Consider the following 24,840-nt stretch of genomic DNA (forward strand, 5'->3'; position numbering starts at 1 on the left):
TCGCCTCTGCGGTGCAGTCCGATTTGGCAGTTCTAATCAGCCCAGCTCCCAGTACAGTCAGGGCTGCTGGGTGACACTTGAGATCTGAAGAGTGTGGGTAAAAATAACCTCTGTTCAACAAGACATGACGAACACCAGACAGCTGAGTCACCTTTAAAACCAAACTGTGATTTTCTGTATTAAAAGGAATTATCAAAAATAAGGGGAATTATCAAATAGAAGGGGAAAAAGGATTCCAAAAATGAGTCTGGAGTGTATCTTTCAATGAATATTCTGTAATGTAATGAGCTTCCTTCTGGTTGCTGCCACTGACATTAACATCAGCACATAGCGCTCAATCACCTTTGGGAAACCTGTTTCCTGTGGAAAAGTAACTTCTAATAAAAATTTCAACCTCTTTTGAAAAATCCTGTTTTCTAGGCATCTGTTTCTTACTGCCCATTTATGAAGGCTTCCAGCATTAGCAGTGAAGTTAAAAACCGAGTCAGGCCCCAAATCTGCCATGGAACACATGCGATCTGTGGAGCTGGTGCATGTTTTGTAAGACAGCATAGAAATAACACCACCCCAAGTTTACTGCACATGAAACACTCATCTAACAGAAAACGAACCAAGCTCGTGGGGAAATACTACAGGTTCATTGAAGTTCAGTGATGTAACCCTGGGAGAGAAATTGTTTCAGGGGAACTTCCACGCAGATTTTCAGGATAAGCCTTTACCCTGGTAGCTTTCTCTGAAGATTTTGAATAGAATGAGCACGAGGCAGTCGGAAAGCAAAATAATTGACATCTGCTCGCCAAAGCACACCGAGGAGAAGGCCATTACTCTCCCTTTTTTACTACCTCGGTGCGAAAGCAAAAGCAGGCTCCGGGTGGAGCAGACAGACCCCGACAACCAGAGCAAGCAGGGGAGTTTCCCCAAAACCACAAAATCCCCGTGTCCAAGCAACCACTTCAGAGCGCCCTGGAGGAGGAAAATAAACAAGCGAGCGCAGGAAGGAGCCGCAGCGATGTGAGGGGCGCGGGGAGAGCCGCAGGGCCAGGCCCGCGGCAGGTGGAGCGGGGGCTCGGGGCTCTGCAGCCTGAGGGGAGGCAGCGGCCCGGGGAGGGTGCGAGGGGCGCCGGGGAGGGGAAGGGGCCGCGGCGGGCGGGGGCGCGGAGGCAGCCGGGGGTGGCTCGCTGCACTCACGGGCGAGTCGTAGGAGAAGGCACACTCCGTCTTGTAGACCCGGTCCCCTGACTTGGGCACCCGGATCGTGGGCATGTAGGGGACGAGCAGCTCGCCCAGGTCCCCGGCGGCCATCTGCGCATCGCCGCCGCGGAAGAGCGCGGCCCGCTGCATCCTCCTTCCCTCCCTGCCCTCCCTCCCTCCCTCGCTCCCGGCCGCCCGCCCTCCCTGCCGAGCCGCTCTGCGCGGGCGATGGAGGCGGCGGGCAGCCGGGCCCGGGGCAGGGCGGCGGCGGGAGCCGGGCCCGAGGGAGGGCAGGGGGAGGGAAGATGCTATTTTTAATCCAATGGCAGCGGCAGCGGCACCAGCTGCGGCGGCGGCACTCGGGGGTCCCGGCGGGGGCGGGCGAGGGGCAGGGCGGCGGGGCGGGATTGCCGCCGGGGCCCCGCGGTGCGCCCGAAATCCTCCGAGCACGGACGTTCCGCTCCTGGTGTCCCGGGTCAGCTTTCCTCCTGACCGGGAATATATATATATATGTATCTGCATCTATGTATCTGTATATCTATATATCTATATATCTATATCTATATAGACATAGAGATTTGGAGATATAGATATATAGATATATAGCTAGCTATAGATATATAGATATCTATATCTATATATATAGATATGTGTGTGTGTACATATATATAGCTATAGATATACATATACATATACATTTTTGTGTGTGTATATATATGTATATAAATATATATGTGTATATATATAATTACATATATATATGTATATATATGTGTATATATATGTATCTATATCTTTATAGATATAGATACATATGTATGTTTGTCTGAAGTACACATAGTAAAAACCTCTTCTGTGTATTTTCAGTCTCAGCCCCTCGTTGCCCAGTGCTGCAGTACAGGTGTCTGACGTGGCTCTGTTGCTGTCAGGGATGCACCAGAAGCCTGTAGCAGTGCCAGGAGCCAACCCCCAGTTTCATGTCTTCTTTACTTTAAAATGCCCTTTTTTGGCCTTTGCTGTGTTTCTCTGCTCTTCACTTTGAAAGAATAATGTCAGAGAAAGGAAAAGAATGAACTTTGCAGGGGAAAAAATACTGCTATTGTTTTCAAGCAATGACTGGCAGCAACAGCATTAAAGAAATGACCAGTCCATTAAAATGAAGATGCACAGAGCAGATGAATTTCCCTCCACCCATCGTCCACAACATATCCAAGGATTCACTGACACTTCCAAGGAGGTGATGTGACCTTTGCTAGAACCACCATTTACCTCAAAATTAAGTTTCAAAAGGTGGTTCTAGGAAAACACCAAGAACAGAATTGAAAAATGTTTGTACCCAGCTATGAGCAGGCTGTGAGGGTAAGCAGAGTAACACAGTCTGTTCTCAGCAATTTTTACTACTGAAAAATCAACTGTAGGGAACAGCATGAAACACAGGGCAGAATGTGATGTCCATGGAGTGAGTGGTTTTAGACTTACTGAAAAACAGACATTACATCAGACTTGTGAGCATCACTGGATGCTAGATAAAAAACACTAATACAGGGTCAGACAGATTTCTTTTACCTGAGGAGACTTTGTGCTGTTTTAATGGCTTCTCTTATGAATAACTCAGCATTTATAAACAATGAGAGCCATAATAAGACATATGAGCCATCTAACTTGAAAGATTGATTCTAAGAGAAAGGGCAAGCAAAGCACTGATAGAAAATCAATATCTTTCTAATGTTTGGTAGTGGCCAGGAAACAGCAAACAAGGCAGGTTTTGCTTAAAATAGGCCATGCAGTGTTGTCTAATGTAAAAAAAAAAAAAAGTTTTAAGTTTCAAATCACTAAATGATTTAGTAAAGGGCTTGGGTTTATTTCCTTTAAAAAGTGAGGATTTTGAATATGAACAGATAATTTAGTCACAAACTGTAAGAGGCACTTTCCATCACTCCAGAAATTTAAAAGGAAGAGTATCATGGCCTGTAGAACCTGAGGAAACACATCCCTCTAGTGGCAAAAACCTGCCAGGTGATGAGAGAACTCTTCATGTAAAGAGTTGCCAAAAGCAGTGTAGAACAGCTGTACAGTTCTGAAAATGCATGGCAGGTATGTGTGAAGTACTCTTCTTACTTAGTTCATCTCCCACCAATTACCTGACACAAAGCACTGAGAAATAAAAAACCCTTACCCTCTGGTATCTTTCCCTTAAAACTACAAATACTAGAAATCACAAAATGAAAACTAATATTACCAACTTGTTTCATGTACATATGTTCTGAAAGAAATGAGTGATTGTTGGCAATTGACAAAAAGCATTTTCACTGATTAACATCTTTAATAGCTGCATGAGCTTAACTGCCACACAGTCTCTTTCAAGGTACTGGAATCAACAGAAACACTGTTTATTCATTTCCACCAGCAAACAGCATGATGTCTGTTCCACAGCACAGTCACAATTTGTCAGTATGCATTTAAGACTTGCACACTGCCCTAAAATTGTTTAATTGTCAGGTGTGGATTTCATAGAATTGTCAACAAGATTTTTGTCAGGTGTTTCATAATGGTACCAAGGTCCATCTCCCCGGTGTCTCATCAGTCTGCGTGCCTCCAACTCCAGCAACCTAAAAAAAAGGCAACAGACACACTCAAGAAAGCTATGACTTTAGCATGGTTTGCAAATACTGTTGAAACATAGGTAGGACCAAAATATGAAGGGCTCAACTAAGACATGAGCTATTAAATCTTTCTATTTTGCTTTTTTTTTTTTTTTTTTCAGCAAGTCATTCCACAAAGGAGTAACAAAAATACTGGCAGTTTTATCATAGGTTCTTCTCTAAGCTGTGAGCATTAGCAGGGGCAAAAAGAGCTCCATCTGCTGACTCAGGAAGACAGAGCTACACTTTTATAAATATCAAGTGTTTTGAAGACCCTCTGCCCTTGGATTGTTCTGGTAACCTGAATCCTGAGAGGGAGTGACAACAGATACTGTGACTCCCACTCTGGCAGCAGCCAGTGCAGGCAGCACTCAGGGGATGCATGAAAGCACTTTATGTCAGCATCCAGCTCAGTATGTCATACAAAATCAAAGAGTCAGCTACAGTATGGAGTACAGTAGTTTCACGAATACAAGCCGCACGGATTATAAGCCGCACTTCCGGTGCCTCGACAATGTTGCTGTCTTTGTCAATAGATAAGCCGCACCCCGAATATTAGCCGCACTTTCGTTCGTCGCGAGAATCCGTGCGCAGCTTTCACAAATTGGCCAATTAGTAACAGGATCGCGGCATAGCGGGCTTTACTGGCTTGGGGCGGGGCCAGGAAGGCTCGGCCCGCTCATGGTTGCCGACGGGGCCGGGTAGCCCAGCTCAGCGCCACGGCTCGGCGGGGCTGGCCGGGTGGTGCTGCCGCCACCGCCGGGCTCGCTGGCCCCCCTCTCCCGTCAGCACCGCCCCGCTGCCGCGTTCCCTAGCCCTGCCGGCGGCCTGCCGCCGCCCGGCTCGCTGGCCGCCGCCGCGTTCCCTAGCCCTGCCGGCGGCCTGCCGCCGCCGCCGCTGGCAGGCATGCCGGCCGCCTCGCTGCTGCGTTCACGTACTCGCCCTGCCGGCGGGCCAGCCGCTGCCGCCCCTGCCAGGCTCGCTGGCCGCCCCCTCCCGTCTGCACCGCCGCCGCGTTTCCTCGCCCTGGCCGGCACTGCAGGCCCCCGCACCGCCGGGCTCCCCCACGCTGCTGGCCCCGATTCTGCTGGGCTTCCCCCGCTGCCAGGCAGCCCCACCCGCCGGCCTTCCTGCTTCTGCCATGCTCCCCTGCACTGCTAGCCCCAGTTCTCCCGGGCTCCCCCGCCCTGCTGGCCCGGGCTCTGCCGCCCCCCCTGCCCCGCCCTGCTGGCTCAGGCTCTGCCTCCCGCCCCCACACTGCTGGCCCCGCCTCTGCCAGGCTTTCCCACCTCTGCCGGGGCCGGCCGGGCTCCAGCTTGGCTTGGGGCTGCCGCGGGCTCTCACTTCCGTGTTGGCAGCTTTTAGAATTTTGTTAATAGATTAGCTGCCCCGGAATATTAGCCGCACTTCCGGGTTTCCACCAAAATTTTGGTCAAATTGGTGCGGCTTGTATTCGTGAAATTACTGTAGGATTTGAACCCCCCAACCACAGAACATACCTCAGTTCAGATTTCTTGGCTTCCACATCAATCAGGGCCATGTCCTTCTCATAGTTCTTCTCAGGGGGGTCGAGTAAGTACCGAGCTATCCAGCGGCTTATGGGGTGCTGCAAAACGTAACAGCAGAGATTATTTGTGCAATTTCCAGGAAGAAATGGCACCATAATTGAATCTCTGTATATCCACAGTCCTGAGAAGACACCATGAATGCTGCCATTCAGATCATAACAGTAAAGTTACAAACATGCACAACTACTTGTGAGACCAGAACCCTAAAAAGTCATATTTCTTTTGCAATTCTTAATGCCAAGATAACCTGCAGATGACTGTTCTGTAGCAAAATTAAATTTTAACAGAAGATATAATTTATTTTCTTTCTGTTAAAGTTAAGTTCTCTAAACTGCCACAGTAATCGCAGAAGTGGACTCCAAACCTTACTGTAATCAGCAACATTTCAAAATTTTGCTTCCACATAGAGGGCATTTCACTAGGAACAAAAGTCTGAAGGAGTTGAAACAGTCACAATAATATTGCTGAATTCAATTACTTCCTATCAGAAACAAAACAGTGCTTGCAGCAAGAAGCCAGTGACTAATTTTAAGAAAATACACTTAAATTGAAACCATACAACCTTGAGTATGTGCCTATAAAAATCTTCAATTCTAGATCCAAAAGTGTGTGTGTGATATACAGCAATACTGGCAAACCACACAAAAGAAAGCAATGTCACTTTAAACTTCTGTTTCTTAAGACATTGTAGAAAAAAATAAAGACAGAAACCTGCATGTTATGAATGTAGAGGACTTTTCTTACTGTCTAGAAACATAATTGAAAAATTCTTGGCATACAGCAAGAATTCTGCAGTTTACTGCATACAGAGCATTTGCATCTGCTCATGTCAATAAACAGATTTCCTACAGCCTTTTATATGTTCCATAAAGCCACAAAAAAAGTTTACCAAAACCAGAACTGCAATATTTGACAGACATCATCATACTCCATACATTTTACTCCCTAAAGTATCATATCATGCCCAGCCTTTGACATGTTACACTCACTTTGTAGTATTCCCAGTGCTCTGGAACATAACCTTCAGGAATCTCTGCAAGCTCGGCTTCACCTGACAAGAAAGGAGGGGAGGAATATTTAACTCTGTGATTATTTTCCAAAGCTACCTTATATTCTGCCTTTCAGGTAAGGAAAAGACCATTATCCCACACAGAGAGTACTAAATCCCTCAGTGTGAGCTCTGTTCAGAAAAACTGAACTTGAAATTTTTGCAGACACATCAGACTGCAAGTATCTACTCACAGATTTTAAGTGACACACCAAAAGGGTAAAATTAGCAGCTATACAGAAGAAACAACTTGGATCAAGTCCACAGAAATGCCCTTTAAATATAGGAGCTGAAAGCAGGGACTTTTACTGGTTTCTCTATTAAATTAATTACATATGATTACAGCAGTAGATTCAACATACGTATTGCAAAGCAGCATTTTAGCATCTTTGCTAGATAAAAAGCCAGAGTTGCAGTCTTGTTAAAGCAAGTTACTAAACTTCACTGATGTTTGAAAAACTGCCAAAAAAGGGAATATATATATATATTTAAATGTGAGAACCTTTTTTTGAAAAAGCAACAACTAAAGCAAATATACTGGGAACATTTTCTATGTAATAATACAGCATCACTGTATCTGTTAGGCCTGTTCCATGGTCTTCCAAAGAGAGAGCCTTAAAAAAGTCCTTTATCCAGCATGCTTAATTCTCATTTAATAGCTTTGACTGTACATTGCTGAGCCCTGACAGAGCACTCACCAATAAAGAGGTTGATATATGTTAAGAGCACGGCCACTGGTATTCCCGTCAGGTATATGTAGAATCTCTGTAGAGGGGATAAAAACAGTCAGTGTGAGAAACTCAGAACCCTGACAAAATTTACATGAGATCTGAAAATATCTGAAAATAGTGGAATAGCCAGTAACTCTTAGATTTGCATTCCTAAGTTGGAAAGGGATGTTGTATGTAAACACTGCTGATTGCAAAGAGTTAATTAATGAACCAGAACACACAAAAGTGATGCTGTGTCAGCCCATGAGCCTGTTCAGGTCAGTTCCCATCTCCCAGTGAGGTCAGTCTGTGCAGCACAAACTGAGATCTGCCTTGGCATCTTGGCATGACCGGCTCCAGCACTCAGCTGCAAAGAGGCACTGACAGCAAAGCAATAATCCAACACCAGTGCAACCACTGTGGGCTCTGTAGCTGTGCAAGGCAGATAAAGCAGTCCTGATCACATGAAGGGAGTTGTATCAAATTGGCTGTTATTGCTTATAATAGGATTTATCCAAAACCTGACTCTGGAGGGGTCAAACTCAGGTCAGGCTTCCTAAATCTCACCTGTGTTGTTAATGGTGCAGATAAGTGAAAGCAAACCCTGCAGAAGAGTAACTGATATGTTTCAAAAAGAAGGATGGGGTAGAAAGCATTTGTGGGTCATGCATATATGAACACAGACATGTAATTTAAGAATGCTACTACAGCAGTAATTTAAGCATCTATCACAAGCTTTGCTATATAGCCAGTCTTTGAACTTCATCTGGCCCTGATTTTACAGCATATGACCAAAAAATTCTTAGAGAGGACCTGAAATTCTTCTTTATTTGTAAACAGTGCCAGCAACGTTTGAGATACTATTGCATAAAAAACAGAGGAAATTGTATTTTAGACATTGTTACACCATTTGCAAGTGATGTGTTACACTGAATGCAATACATTTGATTTTTAACTCACCAACAACTTCAGAAATCGAGCATCATAAAAACTTGTTGCCTTGATGATAAACATTCTCTTCCCATGGCCACCACTGTGTCGAACGGGAACTGGAAATTGAACCAGAGTATTATGGTTTTGTACCTCACTGGTGCTTATGCCAGGACAAGGTCAAACATACGTGGAGAAAGAAAAAAAAAGAGTGTACAACAGCGACCGAGTTTTCTGCAGTTCGCCTGAAGTAATTTCATATTTTGTTAGCATGAACCTATTTCTCTTCTAACTGAAGGCAGAGATCTACCTGTAAGCACCAACACGTGAATCAGTGAATGTCACCATGCAGGACTGCTAGAACTGCAGGAGGCTCGGCCTCCCGCCAGTTTCCATCCACTTTTCACCCAAACCCGGAGGTTTTCCATAGGAACGGGGACTCAACGCTGCACCTGCTGAGCCCCGGCCCTCCCGCGGCCCCCGGGAGGGCACCTCTGCCCCGCTCCGCAAGGTCACCCGGCCCCGCCGCCCCCGCCCCGCCGCTCCCCCGCCGGGGCCGTACCGAGGGTGCCGGGGAGGCGGGGGGCGATGCCGGTGATCCCGGTGCTGCCGGCGATCCCGGTGGTGCCGGTGCCGCCCGCCCGCCGCGCCGCCCAGGCCGCGGCCGCCCGCAGCACCCGGCTCATGGCCGCCATGGCTGGGACTGGCACGGGGCGGGGCCGGCGGCGCCGCTTCCCGCCGCGGGGTGAAGCCGGCGCCTGCCATCTTGGGAAAGGGCAAAGCCTTCCCGGTGCCCCCAGCGCAAAGGGAGGGCATGGAGGTGAAGCTACGTTGGTGCCATCTTGGAAAAGGGCAAAGCTTTCCTCGTGCTCTATGTACCGCGGGAGAACGCGGGGTGAGGCCGGGCAGGCGCCATCTTGGAAAAGGGCAGCTCCCGCCCCGTGCCCCCGGCGCTGTGGGACGGCGCGGGGCGATGGCGGCGGCCGCGGCCATGGCGGCCCTGGGCCGGAGCCTCACGGCCGCGCTCCGGCTGCCCCGGGCTCGGCCGGGACTGCCCGGGTACGCACTGCGCCGGGGGGACTCGGGCTCAGGCACGGGGGGGGCGGGAGGAAGGAGAGCCTTTGGCGGGAGGCGCGTGTCCGTGTGTGGCGGTGTCCGTGTGTCAGGGTGGTGCGGGCATCGCGTACGGGCAGCACGGAGCGGTTCCCTGTGCCTGCAGAACCCTGCAGTCCTTGTGCTGCTGCTCCAGCGTGGCTGGGCTTTGTGCTTTCCAGTGTGCCCGCAGCTTTTGCCCCGGGCCATGGGCAGGCCGTGGGTTCTCCTCTGGAGTTCTCCCAAACCCACCGGGACGCGTTCCTACGGCACCTCCTCCAGCTGACCCTGCCTCGGCAGGGCTGTTCTGTTGGACCGGATCATCTCCAGGGGTCCTGTCCAGTGCTAAAAGTTCTGTGATTCTGTACTCCTGTACAGCATACTTCAAATTTATTCCTTAATTTTTAATTGCTATTTATCTTTACATATCGAATATTGATAATTAGCTGAGATGAGGGGGAGGAGAAAACACCGAGATGACATTTTGGTCACTAACCAAACCCTTGCTTTTTCTCCCCAAGCCATGGTCTGTCTGTAGGACCTGCATCTTTGTGAATGAAACAAATATTCTCATTTAGCAGTATATTATTTTTCTTACCAAGTATAGTTTTCCTTCTAATGTTTATGCAGGTTGGCACTGAGTCTGTACCACAAGAACCTACCAAAAATTGAGACCGTCCATCAGGTGAAGTTCCTGCACACAACTCTGTCTCAGAGAGGTCTGGAGGAGTTTTTTGATGATCCAGGAAACTGGGGGGAAAAAAGTGTAAAGTCTGGTAAGTTATATTTAGCATTTCTGATAGGGATCTTTGAGCAGAAATCTGACCTGGTTTTTTTTTGCATCATAGGGAGCATTTATAGCTACGTAAAACTTATTTTTCTGTGTATCTTTATGCCTGTTCATTTTTGCTGTGTATATTCAGTGTTTATGAAAGCAAATAGCAGTTGTGCAGGAAAATGTTTTGCTGTAAATCCTCTGCTTTGCTCTGAAGTGAGAGTGTATCACAGAAGAGATGTGCTTTGATGAAATACAAGTACGATGGGAGAAAACTAGTTCAGGGTAAAGATTAATCTGACAGCTTTCCATATTCCCAACCTTTTACAAACACAATGTGTAATTGCTTTTCTGTGTTGTGTTTTAAAAGTGAAGCTGAGAATCCTCAAGGATGGCTGTCCAAGCAGTGGTATTTTAAAAGTGGACACTGTTGTGTCAACTGAGCCTAGTAGAAGCACTTTGTTTTTTTTCCAGAATAAGAGAACTTTGTTCCATTAAATTAATGGTGGTTTTTTTCTATCTTTTACAGGGGATTCATGGAACGTAAAGCAGCTAAGGGGCAAGAGTAGTGAAGACTTGCACAAACTGTGGTAAGTACGTTTTAGTGAAGAAGCTTCTCTTTTTTCAGAGCACTTTTAAATAAAATCTGGCTGGTGAACTTATGATCCAGTAACTTTACTCTGGCACAGAGCTGTGCAGGCTCCAGCCAGCTTTGGGCTTGGAACAGCCCTAGTCCTGGCCCTGCTCAGAACACAGAAGCTGCACTGCAGGTAGCTGTGGGACAGCTGTGTCTTGCTCAGAGGGCTCAGGTTTGGTACAAACCTCTGGGGGTTGTTTGAGTTGGACAGACTTGGTTGTCAGTGCCTTCTGGCAGAGTGAGCACTTACTCCTTCAGGGTGCTCAGGCCTGCATTTATTTTGATTTTGGAAGTTTCTGGAGCTGGAGGCTGCATTGCCACTTCAGGCTGTACTCAATCTGTGAACAGCTTTCTCCTTGCTTTGTCTTGTCGTTTTTCTGTGTACATATAAGAAGAATCTGGCTCTGTCCAGGTAGTGGAAGAGAACTTAATGTTAAACCCTTCCCTCCTAAGCCCTCTGTATTCCAGACTAAGTTAACCTGTCTCCCTCATTCTCCTGTTTCTTTATATGATGCCAGCAGGATTTGGGATTACAGGTAGTAAGTGAATAACTGCTTATCTATCCCAAAGTTGTTTTTGAATTACTGTGCTTTCTGCTCTAGGTATGTCTTGCTGAAAGAAAAGAACATGCTCTTAACCTTAGAGCAAGAATCCAAACGACAGCGCAAGCCGATGCCCAGTCCAGAACGCTTAGAAAAGGTAACTTTTCATACTACATGAAAACTAAAACTCTTAAGTAAGATTGCTGAAAGATCAAGTGTTTGTAAACTTGTTAAAGACCTTTTTTAAAAAATTATTTCCCTGATTTTAGTGTATGCACTAACTGCTCAGGTCATAATTTGGTCAAGGCAGCTTTCTCATTATCCAGTGGGCATTACTGGGGCTGTGACCAGACTCCAGTGAAAACTGAAATAGCCAACAGCCACTGCAAACCATAATCCAATCTTTGTTCACTTCTCCATCTTCCTTCTGACCCCTGCCTCAGAGCTTCCTGTACTTCTGCATCAGCATTGCATCTGGCTTTATGCATTACCCAGCTGGTCTTTAATCAAATATCAGACTGTCACTTACTTCATATCTGTCCTGCTCTCAAATTAGGTTTTTGAAGCACCCATTCCTTACTGTTCTAGTACACAGGGCCTGCTGAGAGAGAACTCATGATCAAACTCCAGCATGTTTTACCTTTGTTTTCCCTGTAAATTTTGTCTTAAGTCTTTGAGATCTTCTAAATTTTCAGAATTTTTTTTGTTGGTGCATCCTGAAACTTTTTGCTATTTCCAGGTGGAAACATCTATGAAAAATATAGACTTGGTTGTCAGAGAAAGAGAAATTGCTTTGAGGCTTTTACAAACAGGCCATGAAAAGCCAGTCCCTGGCGAGTGGAGACACGACTTCTTGGGACGCACCTTCTGGTATGGAAAGCCTTCTTTTTTAATGTGTGCATTTTTCTTGTGGTGTGTCTCTCTCCCAGCAAATCTTTATCTAATCAAGGAAGGATGCATCAGCTGTACAGAACACAGGAGATACAGTTACAAACCAAGCCAGCAAGAGCTGGAAATAAATACCCACATACAAATTCTGCCATCTCCCAGACCACTTTATCACTGTACTTAAAACCAAGGCAAACTGGTAAAATCCTAGAATTAAAGATAATTGTGTACATTCTGTAATAATTTTTATCTGTCCCCAACAGGTACAGTTACAAGGAATGGCCAATACCATGGCACTTGAACAAAAAACACAAAAAGAAGAGATTCTATTACCTACCTCATGTGAATCACTTCATCAGGTAAAAGGATTAACATTGAAAGTTATCTTCTGATCTGTTTGTGTCCTTATTCCACTTTAAAAGGAAAAAGTAGCTGTAATCTTTTGTTTTTCAGCTACTAGACTGAAAATTAGGCTTTTTAAAGTTACAGCTTGCTCTATTTCTGTTTTTTTCTGTTCCCACCTTAGTAACTAAGGTACATGGTTATGCAGTGGCACTGTAAAAGTAACTTCAGTCAAAAATCCTCCCAGAGGTTGAACTTCTGTAGAATTCAGCAGCAGAGTAAAAATATTTGCAAGCTTTTTTACTTACCAAAAGCAGATGAATAATGAAGTTGTTAATCACTGAGAGCCTCTATCTGACTGGGGGGGAGCTCATTAGAGTGGTCACAAGCTGCCTGGAAATGAACCACACCAACTTCTCTGTTTCAGACTCAGACTTGAAAAATCCTTACGGAAAAGGGCAAGGCAGCAAAGCCTGGAGAGGACGAGGCAGAAGGTCTTGGAAAGGAAGTTCCCCCACATTGCTGTGAAATCCCAGAGCCAGTAACGTGCTGGAAGAGCACTGCAAGGTCGAGTGTCTGTGGAGCATGAATCATGTTCTGGAACCACAAACAACTCCACTGAGCATTCCACAGAGTCTACATCTATTTTTTGGGTTGTTTTTAGTACCACATTTGACTTCAATTAAACTTGTGATCTGGAATTAAAAAGCAGCTTTGGTGCCTAACTCAAATGATACAATTTCTCACATTTCCAGGAACAGATGTTGTGCTAGCCAGCTGTTACAAGAGTGAGACATGCATTAGGAACAGAGTGCCAGCTGACAGTAACAAGTGTAGGGATAATATTTACCTGGTTTAGTTTTACAAATGTGCATTAAAACCAGACAGAAATGTGAATGCATCTGAAGCTTGTATATGAGCTTCACCTTTTCTCTAACCATATTTCTCCTGCTATTTTTCTGATCTATTTTTTCTGAATATTTTCCCTGAGTTACAGGTAAGCTGTGCAGGGTGGATTTGCTTTCTGCATCAGTGCACTGGTAAATGGGCTCTGGTCTGCCATGAGGAAATTTTTCCACTGCTTTAAGTCTGGCTTCTTAGAAAGTATGAAATACTCAGCCTGGGAACTTCTAATACAGTTGTCCTGCCTTGATTTCTATGACAAATTCAAACACTTGAACTTTTGCAGAGTGCAAAATGTTTGCAAGAAGACTGCAAGTCTCCTATGAAATTGAAGTAGGCTGTTGCTGTCAGCTGATGGCAACACCTTCACCTTTCACTTCATGAAAGCTTTTACCTCCACATGTGGTAGTCTAGAAATCTAGATCAAAGTCACAAATAGCAATATTTCAGGAAGCAAATGTACTCAGCAGTATATTCTGCAAGGGAACCAGTACTGTTTCCTGTGAGTATCTATCTCCATCATTTGGACCTTCACTTACTCCTCTGCATCACACAGAACTCCCACTGTTCAAACTCAGAATCTTTACAAGGGTGAGAAAACCTCCAGCAGTATTTAGCTCCCTCTGTGCTGCTGGAATATTAACAGATATTATTACTGTACTGCAATTATTTCAAGAGAAACAGAAGATAAAAGCTGATTTTATATATATATTTATATATATATAATGATAATGAAATCTAAGCATGCCACAGAAGTAAAGCTTCAAAACTCCCCCCCTGCAGTGCACTAAGGCAGCAGTTTAGTTATGTTCCACTTCAGTGGACACTGGACTGAGTATTTTCTTCCACAATGACAAGAACTGGTGGCTTGGACACTTGGTACAGCTTTGCAGTTTGCCTCATTTTGCAAGAGAAATATGGATTGTCAATAGCTTTGAAAATCTGATCAAGCAAATTTTGTCTAAAGAGCAACTCAAGATTCTCATAAGACAAAAGCGGATTGGTTTGATAAATTACTTTATTATTTGGAGGTAATGTGAAACTTTTCAAATAGAGGCCTCATAATTATTTACCCACAAGATCTTTTAGGATACAAAAAATGTAGCAGTACTGTTTATTTTTTTAGATCAGTTAAATGCTATTTGGTTTTCCACAGCTTTTGAGATAAGGAGCAAAACTTCACTGTGTCCCAAAACAGACCATCACACCATTGCAAATTAAGCTTAAAAGCAACACTGAGCTGCGTCTTGACAGCCAATTCCTGCTGAAATAAAAAGTCATCCCCATCCCTGTGACCCTGAGTGCACCTTCCCCCTGCAGACACAGGCACTTACAGACCCTGCTGGGAGGCACAGGGGGAGCCACAGCAGCCGTGAGCACACAGCACTTACAGCTCCCTGCAGCAGGGTCGAGCCACGCACTGAGAGCTTCTGACTGCTCCCAGTCTTGGAGAGGCAATTCTTTGTCTCAGTTTCCCTGCCTCCAACAGGTTTTGCTTCTCACCAACATCACAAAGGCATTAAATACATTCTTAGATATCAGGTGGAAAGCATTGCTTGCTTACTGAAATGAAACTGCTCCGCAATAAAAAAATTAGCAAACCAGTGCTTAATATAACATTCACTCCATGGAATGTAACACTTCTGTGAGACAGGAAAAGTTTACACTAAAATAGATCACTGAATACAGACTTTCAACTTTTAAAACAGCACAGTAACTTTCTCTGCAAGTACTCACAAACTTGCTCAAATATAAAAGACCAAATTTTATTTTTTAAGAGAAAAATAAGAGCAATTTAAGGCCAAAGTACCAGCAAGGAAGACTAGTATGTGAAAATAGACAAGAAATTAGACAAGAAATTAATTAATAAATAAGCACAGGCATTTGCAAGGTTATGCCTCTATCTATTAGCTAACCTGTAAAGCTGTTCCCAGGAAAAGATACTAGAGAAAATAGACATTTATACAAAATTATAAAATGCTTGTTACATGAATTATTGCTTTACAAGGGATGTAAACATCCTTTTTCTATTATAGTACCAATTAGGTCTCTTAAAATTTCTAAGGTTTGTTAAAATGGAGCTTGAATTATGCAAAAAACCCAATATAAACTTTCTACAAAAGAGTCCATCCCATTCCTGAGTATGCTAAAGCTATAAAACAGAAGGAGCACCGAGCAGGCAGCAGTTTTCACAGTAAAGAGGTCTAAGGACATTTTCTTTCTACACACTGTTTCCCTCCTTCTTCATATTCTTGCTTAGAAATCCACATCTGCTGGAAAGTACCCTACAAGAATAAAGAAACAAAAGCAACAAACAATGAAAAAAATATCAGAATACAAATGATGGTTAATTGAAACATGATTAACTTTTCTAGGAGGGAAGACAAGCAAATCCTTACATTAAATGAAGTATTAGGGCTTGACCTGCTTAACTGTCTCTTCCTTGAGTTTTATTTCTAAGGGATTAAACTCAAGAAGTGCAGCACCAAATGCTGATTCCAGTCTCCCTTTGCCATAATGATAAATTAACCCCACAAACCATTTCAGTGCTCGGTAACTTGTAGAATTAACCTCAGGAATATGATGCAGAAACAGGTTTGTTCCTTTCATGGTCTACTAGATACAGTCTAGAGAAAGTGCATGTATTTCAAGGTTGCACCTTGCCATTAAAAATGGGAGATCATGGCAGGATATGCTGTCACTGGAAATGCTCACGCCTCTTTTTAAAACAGATTCCTTACTGCAAGGTTAGCCAAGATTATGATTATGTAGCACAGACTCTGCAATGCACCCTTCTGAGGAATCAGATTTCTGGGAGGCAGTGCTGCTCAGCACAGCAACACAGTAGCCCAGGTTTACTAACCAAAGAAGCCAAAATGGAGCCCCCGATCCACGAGCTGAACCTCCTCTCCACAGTGGTGTTGTTAGCTATCAACTTCAGACGCATGCTCTGCACAGGAAAGGAGCCAAAACCAAACGTCACACAAACTGTAAGCTGCTACTTCCAGGACAAGCAGCACAAGGAACCTGGGGTCTATACCAATAAGCAGCTGAAAAAGGTCCATTTTAGTACATCTGCAATACTGCTCATCTGCCCTGCATCTACAATTCAAAACAAGCACAGCGGAACAGGAAATGTGGTTTTAAATGGTTAAGGTAAGGAAGGTAGAGAGCAATAATATCACAGGGTATAGTGTCATCTCCAACACTGCACTGGGACTAGAATTACTTATGTTGCTAGACTTAAGTCATCTAGTCTTTTTTGGACCCATTCATTCCTTTTGCTTTCAAAATGCCTTATAGCAATAAAATCTTTGCATTTCAATGCGCTCCTCCTCAGCTATTGTAAGCAGTGAATACATTTCTCAGTTTCTCCTAACATTCATCATTTCAGAGTTGACACATTTTTGCTTAAATGCTAAAATTCAAGAAATATCATGATCTATATCTACTCTCAGATGCAAGGTATCAATACTTTCTTTGACACCAAGTGATTAAGAAAATGTGTAAAAATGTTACTCATAGACAAAAAACTGGTGATTTAGGTAGTCTGCAGAATAAAGGAGAAATCATTTCCACAGTGAAATGACCTCAGGCACAGAGACTGAATGTGCCTCAAGCTGGTCATCAATACTTCAAAAGAGAGACCATCAAGAGAAATACTGGCTTTGCTTGAGGACAATTACAGAATTTAGGATCACAAACTGAAAGCAAGAGTGGAGGATAAAATACTGAAGGAATATTGGAATTTATTCTGTATAAAACTCTTCAAGAATTCTTTCTTTTCTTTAGACAGGGAGGTTTCTTAACCCTGCAGAAATCTATTCAGCTGTCAGGTTCCTACCAAAGTGAAAGCACAGTACACACAGTACCCTTGTGTACTTATATGGCAGAGAAGTCAAATGTTAAGTACTCAATGCAGTAATGGAAAGAGTTGCTTTACCGGTGGGGTTTTCTGAGACAGCTCCCTGTTCAATCTGTCTGTGAAACTCTGTATTAGAGTGTTTCCTCCTGCTACAATCACACTGCCATAGAGACCCTAAAAAGAGAAAAGAAAAAAAACCAAAACCTGGAGCTTTACCTCAGAAATCATTCTGGAAACAGCTCTTTCTCACAATACAGGGGTGGCACGAGTATGTACACTCAAGAGCAACAATACATCACTTCATGCCAACAGTATTACCTCTCCCAAATAATTATTTAATCACTTCAAAATATTGCAAGGCAGCTTGATATTAAATTATAAAAGGAAGACAGAAGCCATATGTTCTATATGATTCCACAAACAATTTCTGCTATGGAGAACCCTCAACCTGCAGATCTCCCCTGTATCCAAATTGTTGGGTTTTTACAGCTGAATGCAACCTGAAAAGAAAACCCCACAGCACTTCAGCAGTTTTCCATCCCACTATTGCTGCAGCTGGTGAACACACACCCAGGGCCCAGCCCACAAAGCCCTTCTCACACACTGGTTAACAGAAGAAAATCTTGAAAGAACTCTCATGCAATCTGTATCAAATTGACACCTGAAAAGGACAGCACATTAATTTTAAAAATAATGCTTTCCTTTAGGACATCTCTTCCTTCTACTCTTCATAAATTCCAAGTATGCTCTAAACATAATGATGCCTAAAAACCTGAAGATAACACTCAAAGTTACGAACATAAATGCTTATCTGAAGCCAGTCCAATCCAAATTATGCAGTGCCAGCCACAAAATCTGTACATCACAACTTTAAATATGGGTAGAAACACTAAGTAAAAGGTCCTGATTTAGCATTTTGTAAGACTAAACACTGATGGTACATACCCCTATATACAAATACATAATACTTACAGAATTATTCTAACATAATTATTATTATCCTAGGATATCCTAGAAGTCTCTTCACTGTTGCTGTTCTAGTCCCAAAAACATGTATCAGCACAAAAATATCTAAGCCTTAAAATACTGCCTGGCTGACTAACACTTACCGGCCTGATATCAATATCACACATTCCAACGCTTGTTGTGACAACGTGGCTCACACCCAACATCGTGTTACCAGACAAACCCTGCAGGGAAAATGAGGAATCTACACATCATTGCTTCAAGAGAGCAAGGCATAGAAAAGCCCTGAATGAGTTGAATTTTACAAGTATTACTGGAGATAGAGCTAAGCATTTTGCTGGGGAAGGAACAAAAATATCCCTATTTTTCCAATCAGCTCATCACCATCCATGTTTGAACATTTCATCCTTCCCTTCCCCAGCCTTAATTCAAGACAGACAAATTCCACTCCCAGGAGAACCCCACAGCACAAATACATTCAAATCACTGAATTAAAAATGAAAGCCATGTGACAGCCTAGTCATGCAGAGCCTTCCAATCACAGCCATCACAGTGGTTTTACCTTTACATTGGAAGGGTCAAACAATCCCTCGGGAATTTTCAGGCGCTCAGCACCGAAGTCACAGTTGTAGCCATTGGGGAACTCGTAATGAACTGTTGGCATCTGTGCTGCCACCCTGGAGCATCAGACAGAAAGCAAAGTGCTCTCTAAAGAGGATGTCAAATTATCTAAGCAGTGTTACAAACTACAGCTCCAATGGGAATAGTGTGATTCATAAGATTTACACTTTCAATGATATTTATTATGATCTCATCTTGGAATATTGAACAAAAAACTATCACCTGGGTATATGCAGTACTCCTACCATCAATTTTTAGATTAAACCTTCTTCCAGAACAAAACCAGCCAACAGCAATGAACAGGCTAAGCACCACATGCACAACTGGTAACTGATTTTACAAGAAAAAAGAAAATAACATACTGTTCATCATAGGTTGAATCTGATACTTGGAGGACAGAAGCCTGGAAGTCCTGAATGACACACTGTGGAGTTAAAAATAACATGAATTTATATGAATTTTATAAAACTTACAGAACTGGTACTAGCTTTTCAAAGATTTTCTCATTCTTCAAGAGATAAAATTGCAAACAAAACTTATTTATGGGACACTCAGGGGAGGTGGGAGCAGGAGGAATGACCCACTTACATTACACATGTAGTTGTGCCAAGACCTGGTGACCTGGGGCAACTTCTCTTTTCTCTTCCAATTTGCTGGCGACCCCTCACGAACTGCCTCCTGAGATTAAAGGGTACAAACTCATCAGGTAAACATTTAAGCCACTCCCCAAGACAACACTTACTAAATGAAGTTACTTTCCCACCTTTGAAGCAATCATATATGGAGGAATTATCTCTATGTTCATTTCCTGAAACAGCTCCCGGCACTGCATAGTGATGAAGTCTCCTGCAAGTGGTGATTTTACAATACCTAGAAGGCAAAGAGAGGATCCAAAATAAAAACCTAAACAATCTGGAAAGTATCCAAATCATGGATAGACTCTCCCAACTATTTGTCAGTGAACACTATTAGGGTTTTTTTCCTTTTTAAGGGGCACACAGATGTCAAAGCAGTAACAGATCTGTACAAGCAGGAATCATGCTAACTCAGCCTTGGTACTGCAGTGCTGTCATACCTTGCTGAAGTACATATCCATCATGCACTGGAATAGCAGTGGTGTGTGTTGCTCCACTATCCAAGATGAGACCTGTAGATCTCCCATTAGCAAAACTAGTCAAAACAATTAAGGAAAACTCTTTAATTTTCACTTTAGAAAAAAAGTGCTGCCATGCAATTAGATCATAACTAGGAAAAAGGACTCCAATATGTTATTCCTTGCCCCTACAAAGGGATTTATCATTTTCCAGTGTGTAGCATACACACTTCATTTTCTGTGCAGAGAGAGCAACATTTAACTTCCATCTGTGAATTAACTCAAGCTTTGGATGTACAAGGGTGAGACTTCATGCCACTACTATGCAGCAAGCTCTAAGTACACCCAAGTCATTTAGACTCCAAGCTGGAAACATATTATTAAAGTAATTACAAATATTCTTAAGGCTATGAAATCTTCAGGCTCTAATTGCTGTATTTTGTAGTGTGGACAGCACCGTTTCAGGTCTGTAATATTCTGATGCATAGCATCCAATGGTAACAAAATTTAAAAAAAAAAAAAAAAAAAAAAAAAGACCTGGACCCCAAGGACAGTCAGACTGGGAGAACTTCAAAAATGAGCTCTAATGCCCTAAAGTTCACAAACTGAATTTGTTTACTTCCTCCCTGAATGTTTATGGAAAAAATCAAATCAATTTGAAGAAAGTTAGGCATGCTGTTATACTTGGAATTGCCTGGGAAAAGTTCACCATGATTTCCTGGAGAGGGGGAAAATAAAACCAAGCAGTGAAACATGTTGAAGGATACGCTGTCAGAACGGCAGTTTTACACAAGAAGAAAGCTGGGATGTTGTAGTGTTCAAACATCAGCTCTGTCAGTTTTTCACGCTTTGCCCTGGTATTCCACTAAAAACAAATCCAAACCACAAGTAAGTGACCAAAAGGAAGCTGTGTTTGCACACTAACAGATTGCTAACACAATAAATAAGCAAGTAGAAAAATTGCAGCCAGAGTTTCAAATCATACCAAAATTCTACAGAAATGGATTTCTAGTAATTTACTTCTTTAGAACATTTTTCATTCCATTTATACAATACATCAATGCTTATCTATCACACAAAAGTGCTACATACCTTTCATATTACAATAGATTTCTTTACACTTCTACAGCTCTTCCAGTGTCTGATTCCCAAAGAACTCTCTAAAGCAAGCACCCTGCCTTTTACAAGGGGAAAGATACATGAAGGAACTTGCCCAGTGGGAAGAAAAATAAATCCAGACTTTCCAGTTCCCACAGTATCTTTCTACAGTTCTACCGTAGATGTCATTAAGCCAGGATAGATCCTAAATACTCAACACATTACTGAAAATGTGAGGTTTTTTCCAAGCCAATACAACAAAGTAAGATGAGGTTCGTAAGGAGAATGTCAATGGGAATGTCTCTATTCAGACACCCACTGAGCCATCAAACATTAAACAGCCATTGCAAACTCATCCACACTCCACAAGATGTGATTCAACACAAGGGAATAATGAAATTCAAGAAAATCCTTTTCATAAGGTTTTATTAAAGACAGGCACTTGTGTATAGCATGTCTGCCTATTCTACTCTGACTTCAAGATCTACCCTTCAAATGCTGAGCATTTTAAAATTACAGAAACCTTGTCCAGATTTTCCCAGAAATTTGTACTCATCCACTTCAGCTACCTTACAGGACGACTTACAAAGGCAGAAAAATTAAAACTTCTCCTTTATAAATATTATTCTGTGCCACATAATATTACTTGTAAGGCTGAATGAAGCAAGACTTCTGATGAAAATTTATTTGGTGTAACTTAATATATAAGACATCCAAACATCTTTTTCTTTTTATTCTAGGCAGTAAAATTTCTTTTTTTAACTTTTGGCTTCTTTTCAGTAAGTGAAAAACAATAGTATATTGTAAATACTTTCTAATACAACTCATACAAACTATTTCAAATTGAGATTTTTTTAGACATTTTCCAGAACCTGTCCAAGTATTTTAAAGCTGTAATTTCTGTAGCTAAGTCTTAGCACTTGTCACCTACAAGCCATTGTCAGACTTATCCAGGACTAATGTTTGCAGAGTCAGCAAAAAGACTTATCAAAATGCACAGCTGCTTTTACTCACTGGTGCTTCAGACATAAGGACAGGATGCAAACTTGCTTCAGATTTAATATGCATCTTGTAAGTGTGATCCAGAATTGCCTGGAAACTATCCCAATCTTCAACTGTAACAACATTGAGACAAGCACATTAATTACTTCTAAGTTTTGTTTCATTTCATAAACACATAAAGGCTTTCCAATTTATTTTTTGCATAGAGCTCTTCAGTCAAAAGCTGTCCTCAGCAGACACACACACCCCTCCTCTAACAGCTCTGCAGAATTCTCTTCCTCCACAACCACCATGACTTCAACAATTATGCTGAAAGTCCACTAACAGTGAAAACCAACCACATCTCCATGCAACCTGTAAACCAGGAATCTGTTCCTTCAGCCTGTTGCTGTACATAGCATGTCAACACAACTATGACTTCCTGCAGCCTGGCAATGCTATTTTAAAATCAGGTAGAAAAAGACATAGAGCACCATACTCATTCCATTTTTTAAAGGTGAAATGGCTTCCATATTTTCCCTTGGAACTCTCAGGGCATTAGTGTCTATGTAGTAGGTCGGGCCCCCTTGTTTGCCTTTGTCACCATCTATCTCCATCAGAGTGCTGCCATTGTCCCTTTCTAGCACCACACCAATAGCTGTTGGAAAATCAACCTGCAAGGCAAGAAGCAAGCAGTACACAATGATTAGTAATTGTTTTGGAAGTTGTTTCTCTCATAAATTCAGAAGTTTCTTTACATAATACAGTCAGAACAAACCCCAAGGTATTCAGAAGGGTCGTAACTTTCAAAGACTTAAGGCATAAATTCATCTTGAATTTCCATCGAAGCACAGGTTCTCTCACCTTTGGGCAGTCCTCGCCTGCATAGCCTGCTCTCACTGTGTACGAGCCAATGTCAAAAACCAGAGCCCCAACTTCATCTGAAAAGATTGGGAATAAAGATAAAAAACAGTTATTAGGCTCTTCTGCAACCCTGACCTTTCCCTGCCCACTGCCTGCTTTGCCCTCTGGTAAAGGAAGACAAGCAAATCAAGGGATCTTTTACAAAGCAAGGACAAACTTCTCTACTCAGAACTCCCGCTACCAGAGAGCTCTTGGGAAACTGCAGACAGGCTTTAACTGGGGCACTGCAACCCTTCCGTTCGGTGTAAGAAAGAGAATTTTAGCAGAAGAGGGAAAACGTAGTAGCAACTAAACGGATCGGAAGATAAAGCTTTAAAAAGTTATATTTTAACGGTCACACGAAGGCAGGCGAGTCCAGAGCCACCGGAGGTGATGAGGATGAGGAAGGTGGGACTGAAAACATCGACTGTGTGAGGGAAGGGGTCAGAGCACGAAGCGCCCGTCTCTACGGGCCCGATCCCCGCTGATCTGTGCACATCCTGAAGGAAGCCCGTCGGAAACGAGCAGTGGTCATAGGGGTGTGCGGAGGGGCTCGGGGGAACCACACTGGGCTCCCGAAACGCGGGGACCTTCCCCGGAGCTCGGATCCTGCCCAAGGCCGCGGTGCGAGCGCTCCCGGCGGAGCCACTCGGGGCGGCGAAGGACACGAACCAGGCCCGCCGCCTCCGCCGCCTCACGCGCGGGACGCGGAGGGGCCGCGGCAGCGCCGGGCCGGGCTGAGGGAGGCGGGAAGCGCCCGCCGGGGCCGCACGCGCCGCCTCGCGGGGCGGGGGAGGGGAGGGCGGCGCCGGACTCACCTCCCCCGTACACGCCGCCGCTCATGGCTGCCGCTGGGCCCGGCCCCGCCGTCCGCCGTGCCCGCGCCGCGCCGCCCGGCCCCGCTCCCCGCCGGCCCCGGTGTCCGCGGGCCCCGCGCTCCCCGCCCGCTCCTCTCGCCGCCGACCCAGCAACAAAAGCGCCCCGGCCACGCTCCCCGCCCGCGGCGCGGCCCGACCCGCAGCAACGTCGCCCGTCCGCCAATGGCAGCGCCGCGCGGGCAGAGCCGGCCAATCACGGCCGGCGGGAGGCGGGGCCTTGCTGCAGACAGCCAATCGTGGAGCGGGACGCGGAGGGCGGGCAGGGCAGGGAGCGCAGGGCGGGGGGGGGGGCGATGTGAGGGGAGCGGCGGCGGGAGGGGACGGGACGGGGTGAGGGCAAGGGACACGGGGGTGAGAGTAGCGGAGCAGGTGAGGTGGGCACCGCGAGAGGAGTCACAGGTTGATTCAGGCGGGAAGGCACCACACTGGATCCTTTGGTCGCACTTCCTAGTGCCACAGGGTCGTCCCAGAGCACGTGGCACAGGATTGCGTTCAGAGGGTTCTGGGGTGTCTCCAGTAAGGGCGACTCCACATCTTCTATGGGCAGTCCGTTCTAATGAGCGGTCATTGCACAGCAAAGCTCTTACTGGGACAGGAACTTGCTGTACATCAGTTTCTGCCCGTTGTCTCTTGTTCTGTTGCTCAGCACCACCACCATGGGCCTGATCCATCCTCTGACACCTTGCAGACATTGTTGAGGTCACCTCTCCCCGAGGCTGAAGAGGCTCTGCTCCTTGGGCTTTTCCTCATGAAACACTCCAGGCCTTTCATCATCCTCTTGCCCTCTGCTGGACCTGCTCCGGGAGCTCCATGTCCTCTCGTGCTGAGGAGCCCAGAACTGGACATGGGAAGGCTCTCGGGTTTGCTGGAGTGGGGAGCGGTGGCTTGTGAATCCTGAGGGCTCCAGGGTGAGCCTGCTGCCATGTGAGGAGTGGGATGACTCCAGAGCAGGGGGGCTGTGGAAAGGAACACTGCTCCTGGGCCCTCCCGAGTCCTTCCTGACAGGAGGCTGTGACCAGGGCGGATCACCCTCTTCTGGGCAACCAGCAACAGATTATCTCAGAGATCTTTTCCAACCTAACCGATTCTGTGATTCCCCTGCTGCTGTCACCGCTCTGTTGGGCTCTTGCACTGAGAATAAAAAGCTTTTGAAGCCTGTTTTGACAA

At 44.6% G+C, this 24,840-nt stretch overlaps 4 protein-coding genes across 8 annotated transcripts in view; 1 reads left to right on the top strand and 3 right to left on the bottom strand.

Moving 5' to 3' along the window:
- Positions 1-1,351, bottom strand: part of USP13 (ubiquitin specific peptidase 13) — a 48,936-nt gene extending 47,585 nt beyond the window's left edge. For all 4 annotated transcript variants that reach the window (XR_004418817.1, XM_033068273.2, XM_033068272.2 and 1 more), the window contains exon 1: positions 1,189-1,351. Coding sequence is in view for 3 of the 4 variants with exons in the window: in XM_033068273.2 (XP_032924164.1) it covers positions 1,189-1,341 (153 nt within the window). In the remaining variant the exon portion in view is untranslated. The remainder of the gene's footprint in view (positions 1-1,188) is intronic.
- Positions 737-13,091, top strand: MRPL47 (mitochondrial ribosomal protein L47). Of its 2 annotated transcripts, none has more exons than XM_033068276.2 (7): positions 737-1,011; positions 9,812-9,957; positions 10,486-10,546; positions 11,196-11,292; positions 11,875-12,005; positions 12,287-12,382; positions 12,793-13,091. In XM_033068276.2, exons 1-7 carry the CDS (start codon positions 752-754, stop codon positions 12,908-12,910), a joined length of 909 nt encoding a protein of 302 aa, XP_032924167.1. In that variant the 5' UTR covers positions 737-751; the 3' UTR covers positions 12,911-13,091. The 2 variants fall into 2 exon arrangements, with proteins under 2 accessions (XP_032924167.1, XP_032924169.1); XM_033068278.1 differs by lacking the exon at positions 737-1,011 and adding an exon at positions 9,048-9,148.
- Positions 3,561-8,788, bottom strand: NDUFB5 (NADH:ubiquinone oxidoreductase subunit B5). Its single transcript, XM_033068279.2, has 6 exons — positions 8,652-8,788; positions 8,120-8,208; positions 7,148-7,214; positions 6,391-6,452; positions 5,333-5,439; positions 3,561-3,800 (listed from the first exon to the last, which is right to left on the bottom strand). The coding sequence occupies exons 1-6, from the start codon at positions 8,782-8,784 to the stop codon at positions 3,680-3,682; spliced, it is 579 nt and encodes a 192-aa protein (XP_032924170.1). The 5' UTR covers positions 8,785-8,788; the 3' UTR covers positions 3,561-3,679.
- Positions 13,092-14,268: 1,177 nt separating the features above from the next.
- On the bottom strand, positions 14,269-23,673 carry ACTL6A (actin like 6A). Its single transcript, XM_033068275.1, has 14 exons — positions 23,614-23,673; positions 22,757-22,833; positions 22,392-22,566; positions 21,926-22,026; positions 20,581-20,678; positions 19,796-19,890; positions 19,484-19,590; positions 19,309-19,398; positions 19,083-19,144; positions 18,662-18,776; positions 18,243-18,323; positions 17,212-17,307; positions 16,132-16,218; positions 14,269-15,553 (listed from the first exon to the last, which is right to left on the bottom strand). Exons 1-14 carry the CDS (start codon positions 23,636-23,638, stop codon positions 15,473-15,475), a joined length of 1,290 nt encoding a protein of 429 aa, XP_032924166.1. The 5' UTR covers positions 23,639-23,673; the 3' UTR covers positions 14,269-15,472.
- Positions 23,674-24,840: the final 1,167 nt, after the last annotated feature.

This window comes from Catharus ustulatus, chromosome 10, assembly GCF_009819885.2.
Source record: "Catharus ustulatus isolate bCatUst1 chromosome 10, bCatUst1.pri.v2, whole genome shotgun sequence".
Taxonomy (NCBI): Eukaryota; Metazoa; Chordata; class Aves; order Passeriformes; family Turdidae; genus Catharus; species Catharus ustulatus.

Excerpts from the sequence above, each read along its gene's own strand:
- MRPL47 (XM_033068276.2), top strand. The coding sequence starts at position 752 with ATGAGCACGAGGCAGTCGGAAAGCAAAATAATTGACATCTGCTCGCCA. Across the intron at positions 10,547-11,195 it reads GAAGACTTGCACAAACTGTG|GTATGTCTTGCTGAAAGAAA; the intron begins GTAAGTACGTTT and ends TTTCTGCTCTAG. Across the intron at positions 11,293-11,874 it reads GTCCAGAACGCTTAGAAAAG|GTGGAAACATCTATGAAAAA; the intron begins GTAACTTTTCAT and ends TGCTATTTCCAG.
- NDUFB5 (XM_033068279.2), bottom strand. The coding sequence starts at position 8,784 with ATGGCGGCCATGAGCCGGGTGCTGCGGGCGGCCGCGGCCTGGGCGGCG. Across the intron at positions 7,215-8,119 it reads CTCGATTTCTGAAGTTGTTG|AGATTCTACATATACCTGAC; the intron begins GTGAGTTAAAAA and ends TCCCCTCTACAG. Across the intron at positions 6,453-7,147 it reads ATATATCAACCTCTTTATTG|GTGAAGCCGAGCTTGCAGAG; the intron begins GTGAGTGCTCTG and ends CTTTCTTGTCAG.
- ACTL6A (XM_033068275.1), bottom strand. The coding sequence starts at position 23,638 with ATGAGCGGCGGCGTGTACGGGGGAG. Across the intron at positions 22,027-22,391 it reads ACCTTTAAAAAATGGAATGA|TTGAAGATTGGGATAGTTTC; the intron begins GTATGGTGCTCT and ends ATGTTGTTACAG. Across the intron at positions 19,145-19,308 it reads GGCACAACTACATGTGTAAT|TGTGTCATTCAGGACTTCCA; the intron begins GTAAGTGGGTCA and ends TTAACTCCACAG.